General features: G+C 39.9%; 1 protein-coding gene across 1 annotated transcript; it reads right to left on the reverse strand.

The window, feature by feature from the left end:
* Window positions 1-1,516: 1,516 nt before the first annotated feature.
* On the reverse strand, window positions 1,517-4,351 carry zgc:171929 (uncharacterized protein LOC100124596 homolog). The gene is made up of 3 exons (XM_035179154.2): window positions 4,223-4,351; window positions 2,143-2,332; window positions 1,517-1,839 (listed from the first exon to the last, which is right to left on the reverse strand). The coding sequence occupies exons 1-3, from the start codon at window positions 4,349-4,351 to the stop codon at window positions 1,517-1,519; spliced, it is 642 nt and encodes a 213-aa protein (XP_035035045.2).
* Between the last annotated feature and the right edge of the window lie 8,666 nt (window positions 4,352-13,017).

Raw genomic sequence — 13,017 nt, forward strand, 5'->3', positions numbered from 1 at the left:
TTATTGTGCAAGTAATCGCATAACTGGTTAGCAATGGCTTTTTCAAGGATTTGGGAAATGAATGGAAGGTTGAATGGCTCTATAATTAGATAAATAAATTGGTCTCAAGAGTGAGCTTTTTAAGTAAATGGATAAGTACCTTCTTTTAAAAGCCTGCGGTATGTAGCCAGTTAATAGAGACATATTAATCTGATTTAAAATGGAACTACCAATTAGATGAAGAACTTCCCTAAAAGGGTATAATCGACAAGTTGATTGTTTAGAGGAGGAGTCTAGTAAGGTCATCTCAGAAAAATCAATTGAAGAAACGTGATCTAAATCCTGGTGCTACTGCTGGTTCTGAGTCTAAGGTTTAGGATAGTGTTTCTGTGCTATTGATAGGAGAGATGGTGAACCTTTCCCCCTTTTTCCCTATATATACTGTATATATCCCTATATATATATACTGATTTTCTATGCTTTTTACTACAATTGTAAACTCAAAGAACTTTTGTTTGAACTTCATTTGGGCACACAGCCATGGAAATCTGAGTGCCACTTAAACCTCTTCACTGTTATGCCACCAGTGTATTTATTTGTATATCATAGAGTGCTGAAATTAATCGTCAGCCTACGTCGACCAATCACATTAGATAAAAAAAAAACATAAATCAATACCTATTTGCTTCAAATAAAAGTGGGAGTGTCCGGAGCACAGAGAGCTGCGTCCCATGGAAAATTTACAACAACCAGTTAAAGAGCAGCCACAGGTCCTGTGGCTGCTTTAAGGACCCACATTAACTCTTGTTTGGCCGACGCCCCACACCCGGAAGTACATGTATTTAGACAGAAATTAGACAAATATAATTTGAAATGCTCACAGGTGCTTACGGTCAACCAGGCGCATTGTACAAGTAAACTATTATTATCTAATTAAATTATGTTTAACATGTCTAAATAGACTTCTTTGACTCAGGATGTTGGAGGGGGCGGCGCCCCAGCCACCCATATTGACAAGCTGCCACTGGTTTCATGTAGTTTCAAAAGAAGTTATTTATTTATTTTATTCGTTTCAGCCATTTTCGCCTATGGTTTAGGTCTGGAACTTGCGAATGCGTCGGTCTAAATTGGTGGTTGTGGGACTTGCGCATGCATACGTCTAAAAAGGGGGGCTTTGCGGATGTGTACGCCTAAAATGGTGGGGCACAGGCACGCTCCAGCTCTGCAGGTGGAGGATATTGGTCAAACCTGCCATTACCAAGGAAATAACAGGGGACAGGGGTTTTTAAATTGCTGACATTTTGTATCGTTTTAAGTCTGTATATTTGCTATTTTTAAATTAAAAGACATATAACATTGAAAAATATGTTCTATGTAATGATGGAATAAAAACATTAACAATACTTTTTTATCCTTTACTTTTATTATAGTCATGGACACATCTTGAAAACTTACAACTAAAAAAAAACAGGTATTATTGATGGCTAGTGGTTCAGCTTCAGTACAATCTAATTTATAATCATAAGCATAATGAACCCTACATGTAGTATGCAGGGGTTGAGTACAGCAAATAGGGACTGAGTTTACAGTCTGTTGATGCAAAGCTGCTGTTGTCATGGGACTGGCGGCGGTAGTACCTGCGGAGGGCGGGACTACCGGGGTGGCACTGTCTCACATGAAGGAAATACTCATCAGGGCGGCTTGAGGTGTAACCACAATCCTCACACACAAAAATCTTGGAGCGTCTCTGGCGATAGGCATACTGTTGGTGAACGCTGTGAATCTTCCTCATATGGGACTCCAGAGAGCAGCGCTGAGTGAAGGCTTTCTCACACAACTCACACTTGTAGGGACGGATACCTGCAGCAGTGGATAACAAAAGCATTTTTTCTCTTGGCATATTTGTATGGATGCACTTCAGAGTGGTTTTGCAGTTCGGTGACAAATTTCGCCAAGATTTTTCACTGTAGTTCTAAATTCATGTGTGTCTAAATCTATTTACAGTCATATTATAGGGGCCTTCTTTATAGTGACAAAAAGCAAGTCCCCATAACATAAATCATTACATTTTAAGCTGAAAACAGGATGTTGATGTAAGTCAATATAATATCCTCTGAATTTCTGTATGTGTGTGTGTGTGTGTGTATAATGCTGATTACTGACCTGTGTGTGTTCGCATATGCCTTTTGAGGTCGAAGGTATCGTTGAATCCTTTGCCACAGAATCGACAAGGATGTCTTTTCACCAAGCTGTGGCACTTGAGGTGGCGGGTTAACATGCGCTGCAGAGGGAATATCTTGTGGCACAATGAGCACACAAAGTCACCTGAGTCTGGGGAAGGACGAGGACGGGGCTGATAGGGAGAGATACAAACTTAATGAATACTATACGGAACCAGAGCCATCCTACCCAGCTACATTATTGTGCACTGGCAAAATGAGAGGACCAATTACAGATGTTAGTAATCCTCTTTATGATGATGAGAACACTGGCTTCAGGAGGATGTGGCATACTAATTTCACTCAGCAGGTATTTCTGAACTTTAATACAGATGAGCTGACAACCAAAATTCTAAATCTAATCAGCTGTGTAGCATGCTCTGACAGAAGGTAGAGTGGAATGAAACACTGCATTGAATGTTTTACTGTGTATGTCAACAACATGTTTATTGTTATGTTATTTGAAATTTTTTGAGTATCCCAATTTTCTAAATCAAATTTTGAATAAGGATAATTTGACTTTTAGTGCATTGAACTTGCTATGTTACTCCCAATCCTTTCTACAAGTAAATTTCACTCAAATGAATAAGTTTCTCTAATATATATAATCTGAGTCTATTATCATATTTTGTAAATAAAATGTGTTGCCTCACATTTCAACATGTCAACTTGTTAACAGTGTTTGATTAAATTAAATTGTCATTCCATTATTATTAATCTTTTTTACTATTTGAATCAACTAAAGTTATCCCGACTGCATCATCACAATTGCTAATTGCCTCCAGGTTAATTCATTTATGACTTAATTTACTTTTCAAAAAACAAACAAACTACAGCACACGTGTGAAGTTGCTAAAAACCTTCTGTGCTGCCAAAACATAAAACAAAACAACAGATTCTGTGCCTCCTTCATAAAGTTAATTGCATCATCTCTCTCCCATTTATCATACATCTCCGTGCCAAATCTCTGTGATTCTGGTTTTGTCTGCACGATCACTGGAATGACATCACTTTCTTCATTTTGAGCTGTTACATCCTCCAACTCATTGCAGTTTTCACAGCTGCTGCCTATCCATGGATTTTAGGGGATTTTTCAAGAACAGCAGTTTGCACTCTTTTCATAAGAAGCATCACATTGTCATCTATCTAATAATTGATGCATTACTTTTAACTCGAAATCTACTGCGAAACTAGGTCAGTTTGTTCTATTGGTTGTTATTTACTCTTTTCTTTTGGTGGGGGGTTACTGTTAAACATACAGCTTCAGCTCTTTTCAACCATGATGACATCTCAAGGGGTCTAAGCACCAAATAGACACATTTATATCATACCACTTTCTCCACGTTTTGCATGACAATAAAATGTTGTTCATTCATCAACTGAAATCTCTCCTCATTTAAATACCATTTAAAGGTCAAATCAATAAAAAGCCAAGAGGCATGTATTTTAAAATCAGATATATAATACCTGTAATAATATGTATAATATGTAATATATAATGCTGTTAACAGCATTATCTGTGTTCTCTCTACAAGCCAACACTAATCTAGAATTATAATATACCAAAGGCAAAGAAAACACACACTTTTCAAATTATTTTATCAGCTGTTACGTGTAAAATCATTCATTTGATTTATTTTCTTGAAGACAAGAATGACAAAAGCACTTTTTCTAATGTAAGGAACAATTATAGGATCTAAGGATTGTATTAAAATGAGTTGGCTCCCCTACATGTCATTTAAAAAAAGGGAGGAATTCCATCAGGTCCTCATATTTAAACATGAACGTTAATTGGGTTGATCAATTTGTCCTCAGCAGTTTCATTGGAGAAAATGTTCATTTTACAATCTATAGTAAAATCGCAAGTCTCAAATGTCAGATAAAAGTACCAAGTGTGCATGGGTCCTAAAGCCCATTTGAATCCTCTGTCCTTTATTTGCTCTGCTCTGTAAGCTTTTCAGGGGGAAAATGACAATATTTAAGGGTGATATTGACAATACTTGAAAAAAAAAGTGTGACCTTACCTTTGCACTGCTGACTGGTGCCAGGATACTGTGATGGTAGAAAGAGCCCGGAAGCATCAGTGTGGACCAGTCCAGCCTGGCGTCAGCCCCTGGCCCTCCTGATCCTGCCAAAGGCACTGGCAGGATCATTCTTGGTGCTACCCCTAAAGTGGCTACTGACTGAGGCACAGTGGAAGGATGTTGGGGGCCAGGATTGCAGGGTATCTGCTCATTAATGTTTTCACTCACTGCAACAGAATAAAACATCTATTCATTAGTACATTTAGTAAATATCAGGTTAAATAAATAATACAAACTAACAGGGTTGACCCACCATGTATGTTACTGCTTTCCTTTGACAGCTGAAAATAGACCAAAGGTTCTTGAAATTCTTACCTTCTATACTGTCTTCTTTCCACCCATGCTGTTCTGGCTCTTTCCATTGCCATGCTCCACATGTCCCACGTTTCTTTTTAACAAGGAAAGACCTCGGCATCATAAAGATTCTTTCTGTCCTTCTCTACTTCTTCAGTCCTATCTACTTGATCTGTCATCGGTGGGGAACTCCTAGAGCTGTGTATTGTGGGAGGTTAGAGGCAGTCAGTGTTTTGACTGGAGTACACCTGTGTTGACTATGCGCATGTGCCATTTTAACTGGCCCCCCACTGGTTTTGCATGTCAGGTAGTGAGAATCCGGGGAGCTTCACATTCAAGTGGTCCTTGACATGCAAAGTTTGGCCCCAGACCAAGCCCTGGCCCCACACAAAGGGCACGGTCTGAGTAACAGGAGCAAACAGAGGAGCCACAGCTTTAACTGCTAGGTAAATCAGACCTTTCTCTTTCTCCTCTGTTCTGTCTGTTGCAATTGTGGGACTACAGAGCTTCTAGAAATACATTCAAAGGCCATTCACATACTGACAAGATGTCAAGCACTTGTTCATTGACTGTGATGTTTACATAATTGCACATACATGATGGCACTTTCGATCCTGTGTGGTTCCCAGCCACTCACACAGTGCATGCTGGGATCGACAGCATGCACTCGGCCCCTGCCACTTTGAATGGAAAAAGGTTGTATAGAGAATGAATGAGGGAATTAAAATGTCCAAAACTATTAAATCTTCTCGAGGCTCACATATATATGACTTATTAATGTATCACTTTAATGATGAGAAATCCTGCTCATTGAGAATGACAGATTGTGAAAGTAAACTGCTTATCCTTTTCCAAATGTTTGCACAGTCAGTTATACTAAAGAGGAATGAACTGCAGGCATCTTCATCTTATTTCACTGGATCTGCATGGCAAATACAAATGTGGCCCGGGACTAAAGCCCATCATGCAAATATCGGTAGAGGTCACTCCAAGAACATAAGGAGGATAATGTGGTACAAACTGTACAACAGTTTAAACACACCTTAGCCCTTCATTATAACTGCATTTATCGACTAACATGCTGAATTCCAACACATTGGTAATACCTAACATTTATTCACATTATTAACATTTATTCACATGTACAATGAAGAAGAAAAAATACAAACTGGTAAAATGAAGCAGCTGCAGACTGATGTCTTCCACTTTGTCAGTGGTGGTCAGTGGGATTTTGAAAACAATGTTTTTCAACATTATTCAAATTGTAAATAATAGAAAAACTAAATCCTATCGCTTGGATAAAGTGCTTGCGGTAAAATTGTAAAATTGAGGTAATTATGACAGTTTTACGAGCTCTTTAATATCATTTTTTTCCTGCATACATTGAAAATGATTATTGATAAGCTTGTACAACAAGTTTGAAGTACTTATTAGTTGTTTTACTGAGGGAGGATATTATTTACAATAATTCTTATAGTCATTGTATTAATTTGTATAAAGTGTAAATGTTCAATCACAAATCCCTGTAAACACTGAAAAATTATTAATGGAAGTGTTAAAGCAAAATAGTGTTCGTCTTTGCAGAAGACTGCTGACTGTACTGTGTGTTGTTGCTATTCGGACCTGCGCTCTAACTGTATGCAAAACAACAGCCAGAGTGCTGCGGCATGAAAATGAAATGGTAAAAAGGTAGCTCCACTTTGTAAATGACAAAGAATTTCCTTCAATCACTTGTGACTAAATTCAGAACCTTTATCCGATGACTGCAGTTTAAGACACATCGACTAACGTAGGCTATAGATAAATCACAGAGGTTGTGTATTTAATGAAGGAAGGGCATCTTTTCAATACAGCTAATGATAACACTGACAAGTAAAATCTCATATCTTTTTATTTCCCAGTAATAAAACAGACAACCACCTCATGCATCATTGTCATTGCCAAAGAATGTTCATTCGTTTCTTTTTGTCTTTAAGTAAATGACTAGTCTAAACATGAACACACAGAAGTCCATGTTTGACCGGTATGCCACACCCTTGCCCCTCTTCTACTAATACTTTGTTCTAGCACTAATACCTTTCAAACACAATCCTATTTAAAAAAATAAAGAAAAATAGACTCAATGTGAAGGATTCCAAGACTTGACGGTTTGTCACATGCAACAGCAATATGTATGTACATTTGGTTGATTCTTTGGATAGGGTTGGGTGTATGCCTAAGATGTGTATATTGTGGTTAGTATTTATTGTTTGATTTGCATTTGTATTAATTCCATATGTGTTGTATGGGACTGCAGATGGAAAGTTGTTTGTAGCTAAACCTGCTTCAAAGAGACGAATGTTTTTGTTTTTTGATTCAAGCATAATTCTATTGGGGTGGAGTTAAAACTCGAACCATCACCACCAGCTGCCTTAGAAACCACAGCAGCAGAGAAAGCCTGTAACACAGTCCCAAGAACCACTGCAGTTTGGTGATGGTATAACACAGTGGTGCTTGTATGGTGCCCCTGTCTCATTCCGCCTTCTCAGCTAAAACCAAGAGCTCACCCTCTCAGCTTCTTCAGAGAGCTCCCTGATGAATTTGTGTTGCTCTTTGCCCCTCAGCCTTTGAGTGGGTGTGATGTTGAATTACCCACAAATCCTCTTGTGCCAACTTCTACTGGGCAGCGCCTTGTGCACTTCGCAGCCAAGACCACGTATTTCATCTTCTTTCTCTCTCGTAGGCTGCCTCCAACCACTTCTTCCATGGCATGATCACGGCTTTTAGGCTAAAAACATGGTGTGAATGATGCGGTTTCGAGTTGAACTTGAATTTTGGCGCTTACGAACAATTGGAAGACTCCATAACATGCCAGTATGTTTTTCTGTTGTTTTTTTACGTTGAAAGAAGGAGTCCCCATTTACTTCAGTTATATTGGATACCTTTTGTAACTAAGGTGTCTCAAGCTACAACATACAGTTCACGTAACTAGCTGTGAAAATGTATTTGTACATATTGAACAATTTTCACTTTATATCAGGGGGATGCAGAAACATTTGTAAATGATTTAGTTTACTCATCATTTACGCAGGTGAGGAACAGTTCCTGTTTTTTTTCTGCAGTGCCTCTATGTGCTGGCTGCTTCTGCAGGCTTGGGGAGTGTATAGACAGCTATCTTCTCTGCCACATGGAGCCATCAGGTCACCTGCAGGAGCTTCGCCTGCAGGTCATAACTGGTTCAAAGGTTCACATTAAACGTCCCACACACTCCACACAGTGCTCAAGTCTCTGTTGTGAGTGAATGAATACACTGACCCGCCTGGATCCCCTACATCCCCTGCATCACTTGCATACAAGTGATTCACAATATGTCAAACCATTTCTTATTAAAAATTACTTGCAAATACGGGAACATAGCACATATAAGTCATCTACAAATGTATATTAATGTTTTGTAAATGATTAGTTCTTCAATAACTAAAGGCTTATAAATGACTTGTGACTGAATGTTATTAAAAAGTGATACATTAAAGTCTTTAGGTGTGAGGGAGCCACTGAATGACTTAATTTCATTGGGAAAATGGTCGAGAAAGTGTTAAAGGGGACATAGCATGCCCATTTTATCACAAGTTGATATGGTTCCTTGGGGTCTTAATGAAATGTCTGTAACATACTTTGGTCAAAATACCACAAGGATCATTTCAAACAGCACCCTTTTTACCCTGTATAAAACAGCCCTCCACAGAGTGACCTGTTTTGAGTGCCTGTTCCTTTAAATGCTAATGAGCCAGCTCCCCTCCCCTCTCCCCCATGATTTTAAACGATATAAATTACATATTTTATATGATATAAATTATCAAATATGCATCCCATACTTTGTATTCCCTTCTGTTGTCCTGGAGTTTTAATTTTCCCAATCACATAATTAAATGTCCCCTCTGCCCATCCACTACAAGCACACAAGCAGACAGACAGAGAGAGAAAGAGAGGTGGGGGCTATGAAGACCATCATTTACCCCGAACCCCAACATTCAACGGGTACAACAACAAGCGGAGAAAGCAGAATCGCGGGCTGACGTTATATATACAGTCTATGGGGCTGACCAGCGCGGAGAAATGCGCGTCCCGTGTGAACAGCCAGGCGGCTGCGTGCTGGAGAACGGCGCTGCGCTGCCTCGCAGCCTCGCAGCGGCACTTCCGCGTCCGGTGTAAACCCGGCGTAACGAGTGTGGGGGCTCTGTGTGTTTGTGCCAGTGTTACAGTAGTGCTGAACACTGCGGAAGTCTTCCACACTGCTGGCTGTGTGGCGTTGACACAAATTCCAGCTCACGCACGGGAGAGCGAGCGGTCGCGCCCGAGCAGCTGCTGCAGCCTCCCAGTCCCAACGATCCAGACAAATGCCACATGTGAGTGAATCGCGGGCTGACCAGCGGAGAAATGCTCGTCCCGTGTGAACAGCGCTGCGCTGCCTTGCAGCCTCGCGGCCTCGCTGCATCCGGTGTAAACCCGGCGTAACGAGTGTGGGGGGGCGGGGGGGATGAGGTGGGGGGTGGGCCAAGGCCATGTAGGGAGACTTCCAGTGTATTGTGACGACACAATACACAGGAAGCTCAGTCCAGTCACTCAAGCATGACGTTTCTGACTTAGAGGAACCATAACAAAACGCGCAAGTGTTTTTTTTCCAGAGTTTTTGGGTTGGTAGACATGCCACATTAACGTGTAGAAACACTAACAAAGTGGAATTTGCATGATATGTCCCCTTTAACACTTTAGATTACAGCCCCAGCACTTGGAGCAAATACTTTCAAAAGTGGTGGCATAAAAACATGACCAAGTTGAATTTGGGTGATGGGACACATGCAATAAAAGCAATAAAAAACATGCAAACAAGGAAAAAAATGTGAACAATGCATAATTCTGAGCCCCAAAATTGTTTTCACAAAGCTTCCACTGCACTATCAACTTATTTAAATCAATATACTTGCATTGCAAGCAAATTTCAGAAATCAGATGCTTCATTTACTTCAAAGAGCGCTGGCCATCTTGCCTGGAAGTCTTGTATCATGGGTGTGTCATGTACCACTTCATATCTCTTATATGCAAACATCTTTTCCATTTTCATCCTCACCACCTCCCTGTTATTCCTCTTCTTAACATCTGAAAGAAGTTCCATTCTCAGACTCTCAAGGCTCACGGCAGATTCTCCAATAAGATAAGGGGGGCAGTAGTTCACTTCGGACCGAAACCGTGAGGAGAGTATGTCAGTGTCAACACACCCACTAGACATGGATGAGGATTCTTCAAGAACATGAGGTGAGGTGGAGAAGGTATAAGCAAACTGGGGAGTTGAGGCCTCTGTTATGGGGATAGTCCCTCTATCCTGTACTTCATCCATTGAAGTGAGATTCATAAACTCATCCACTTCCAAATAGTGCATCCATAAATTTAAGTCTGAAGTTGGAGTCAAGACCACATTGTCATTGTACCTCAATTACCAGTTCTTTAACGGATCCAGGAAGTCCATTTTGGAAAGTCAAACTTTGGCTGCTGTTATCACCCAGGATTACTTTGCATTACTTTGAATGGCATGAAATAAATCCTTCTACGTCTTGGTCTGTGAAGTGGATGAAAAAGATTAAATTTAAAAAAGGTTGTTGCATATTGTTTTATGTTAAGACACACTTTTCCTTATGTAAAAACATACTGATTCTACTTTAATACCTCATAAAATGCTGATTTTAATGCTTTTTAAGGGCCTAAATTGTTACAAAAATTATTTATTACTTTTTAATATTTTTAATACCTTAATACCCTGTGATAAAATCCACCAGTGATGTTTTTAAGTTCAACCTGCAAAGTAGAATTATGGCTAAAAATTACAAGCTTGTTTAGGATGTAACCCACATGTATGTGTGACATACAGTATAGTGAAACATATTATGATTAGGACAATAGGCAAAAACCCCCACAGACAATATGGCACAACAAATACGAACAGAATGTGGAACGAAAAGAGGCAAAGCAAGCAAAGAATTTTTTTTAATTTAGCATGAATATCACGCACCATGTTTTGGAGGTTTAATCCCAGTATACTGGGAATCTATGCTATTATTACAGGGTGTGTACGACCCACTGAACTAATAATCTGGAAATTTTTATGAAGGTGGGTTGGAATGATATGTTCTGTATGACTATTTAAAAATAACCTTAATACCAATTAACAGGTAAATATATTATTCATTGTTTATTCATAGTTTTAGGGTATGCTGCTTTTAATAATGTTTTGAGGAGATTAAGGTGGTGAACCTGTGTTGCCCCACCATTTTCAGAATGCACAACCCTTATAGTCAACATTGCCCACTGGCCGTGTGACCACAAAGGGTCCTTGCCACTTGGCGAGGAATGCAGAGCTTGAAGAGGGGAGTAAAACAAGCATTTTACCTTGCGATGCAAATTGTCTAAATCCATTTCCTCTGTTGTACAGACGCTGTTGATGTTCCTGAGCCCAGAGCAAATTCCTCTATGATAACTGACCCAGTGTGTGGGAGTTGACAGGTTGCAATTATTAGTTTTTATTACCCCAAAAAGTTATCTATACCCTCGTCCCACATGGACGTCACCCCTAAAACAAAGACCGGAAGGTGGGCAAAACATCTCAACCTGAAACAATTCACATACAAACAATATGTTTGTTGTACTGTTGTAGGTTGAGGAAGCAGTCCTGGTGAAATGAGCCGAGCACACAGACACATTCTTGCTGAAATGCACGTTAGAGGGTGGACGTGGAACCGACTGGGTGTGGTTAGAGAATAGTTTGTGGGGGTGGGGCTAATCCATTGTAACGTAATAAAATCCGGAATCTTGAAACGAGCTGTTTCAATGACAAATTTCCTGGAAAGGTCTAAATGAAAAACTCTGTGGACTGTTTTCGTACTTTGACGATACATGACCCTCTTCAAGTATTTACTGATAGTAAAAGCCCAGAAATGTATTTTTCAAAATATGGGGTATTAAAGTGTCAGAAATGGAGAGCAAAGTTTTTATTTGCAATTGTTGCTCGACTTCAGTCTTGCAAGGAGGACAAGAGCCCGCTTTTCTTGCTCTTACCCGTGTAGCACGCAAGTACCTCAGTGCGCCGAGCACAAACGTGAACAGTGTCTTTTTTTTCATTTCACCTGGCTGTTACAAAGTTCTTTGTAGCTCTTTGTGCAGCACAGATTAAGTCTAGTTTGCAGTTCATAGTTTTAAGGATTGTATAACCCCAAAATGGGCCCCTATTTTTGGATTATTTCAGTTCATACATTATCGAGTTTAGTTAAGTTTTAAGTGTGTAAAGCATATGTAAACTCAGAATTTAGGTTAATGTATTCAGTAGTGTGAAAAAGAGTACACTATGTCTATTGATGTTCTTTCAGTTGGCTTTAATTGCTGTACAGTTGTACAATGCACTTACTTTAGACCTGCTCTTAGTTATGCTGCTATAGGTCTAGAAGGTCGGGGGACACATGACACTCGGAGCTTCTCTTTCCAGCTTCTCCTTCCTCTTCTCAACCGTTATCACATCAAAGAAATTCATATCTCGTCAATGCATATTACTGACTTGACTTCTTCCCCGGAGTCACTTTGCCTTATCGTCCGCAGACCCAGGGCCCCAGCTGCGGCCACATCATGGATTAAGATCTGTGGATCGCGTATCAGAGATTGTAATGGTGGATCCAGTATGACGGATTCTGTGTCGTGCTGGCTGATCGTGATATTATTGGCGGATCCTTTATCGTGTTGGCAACTGATAATGGTGGTGGACCACGATTGAGGTGGCAGCTGATGATGGATCCTAATGGCGGCAGTGGACAATGACTGTGGACTATAGTGGCATCCGATCTTGATGGTGGATCATGATCGTGGTGGCTGCTGACCACGGACTATGATTGCAGCAGGACTGCTCGATACATAGTATTTCTCCTCAGACACTTGACCATTAATGACATTAATCCACCAATTCACTGACCTTCAGTTATGCTTCAAAATGTTTACCCTTATCATTTCTGCTAAAACCTTTATCTTGATGATGTTCTCCTTTACACTTGACATCTATTGCACTTCTCTCCGTCCTGGGAGAGGGATCCCTCACATGTGGCTCTCTCTGAGGTTTCTACGTTCTTTTTACCCTGTTAAAAGGGTTTTTTAGTAGTTTTTCCTTACTCTTGTTGAGGGTTAAGGGCAGATGATGTCACACCTTGTTAAAGCCCTATGAGACAAATTGTAATTTGTGAATATGGGCTATACAAATAAAATTTGATTGATTGACTTTCACATCATCCCTGTGGACAGAGTTTATGTTTACTGATTTTTTTTGCAACTTGTCAAAGAGGTCAAATTTGCCCTGGCAGTGTCTATTGTTAGGATTGCCTCAGGGAGAGCATCATCCTAGTCTGTTAAAGTAAGATGAATTCTCCAGTTTT

Source organism: Hippoglossus stenolepis, chromosome 15 (genome assembly GCF_022539355.2).
Source record: "Hippoglossus stenolepis isolate QCI-W04-F060 chromosome 15, HSTE1.2, whole genome shotgun sequence".
NCBI classification, from domain to species: domain Eukaryota; kingdom Metazoa; phylum Chordata; class Actinopteri; order Pleuronectiformes; family Pleuronectidae; genus Hippoglossus; species Hippoglossus stenolepis.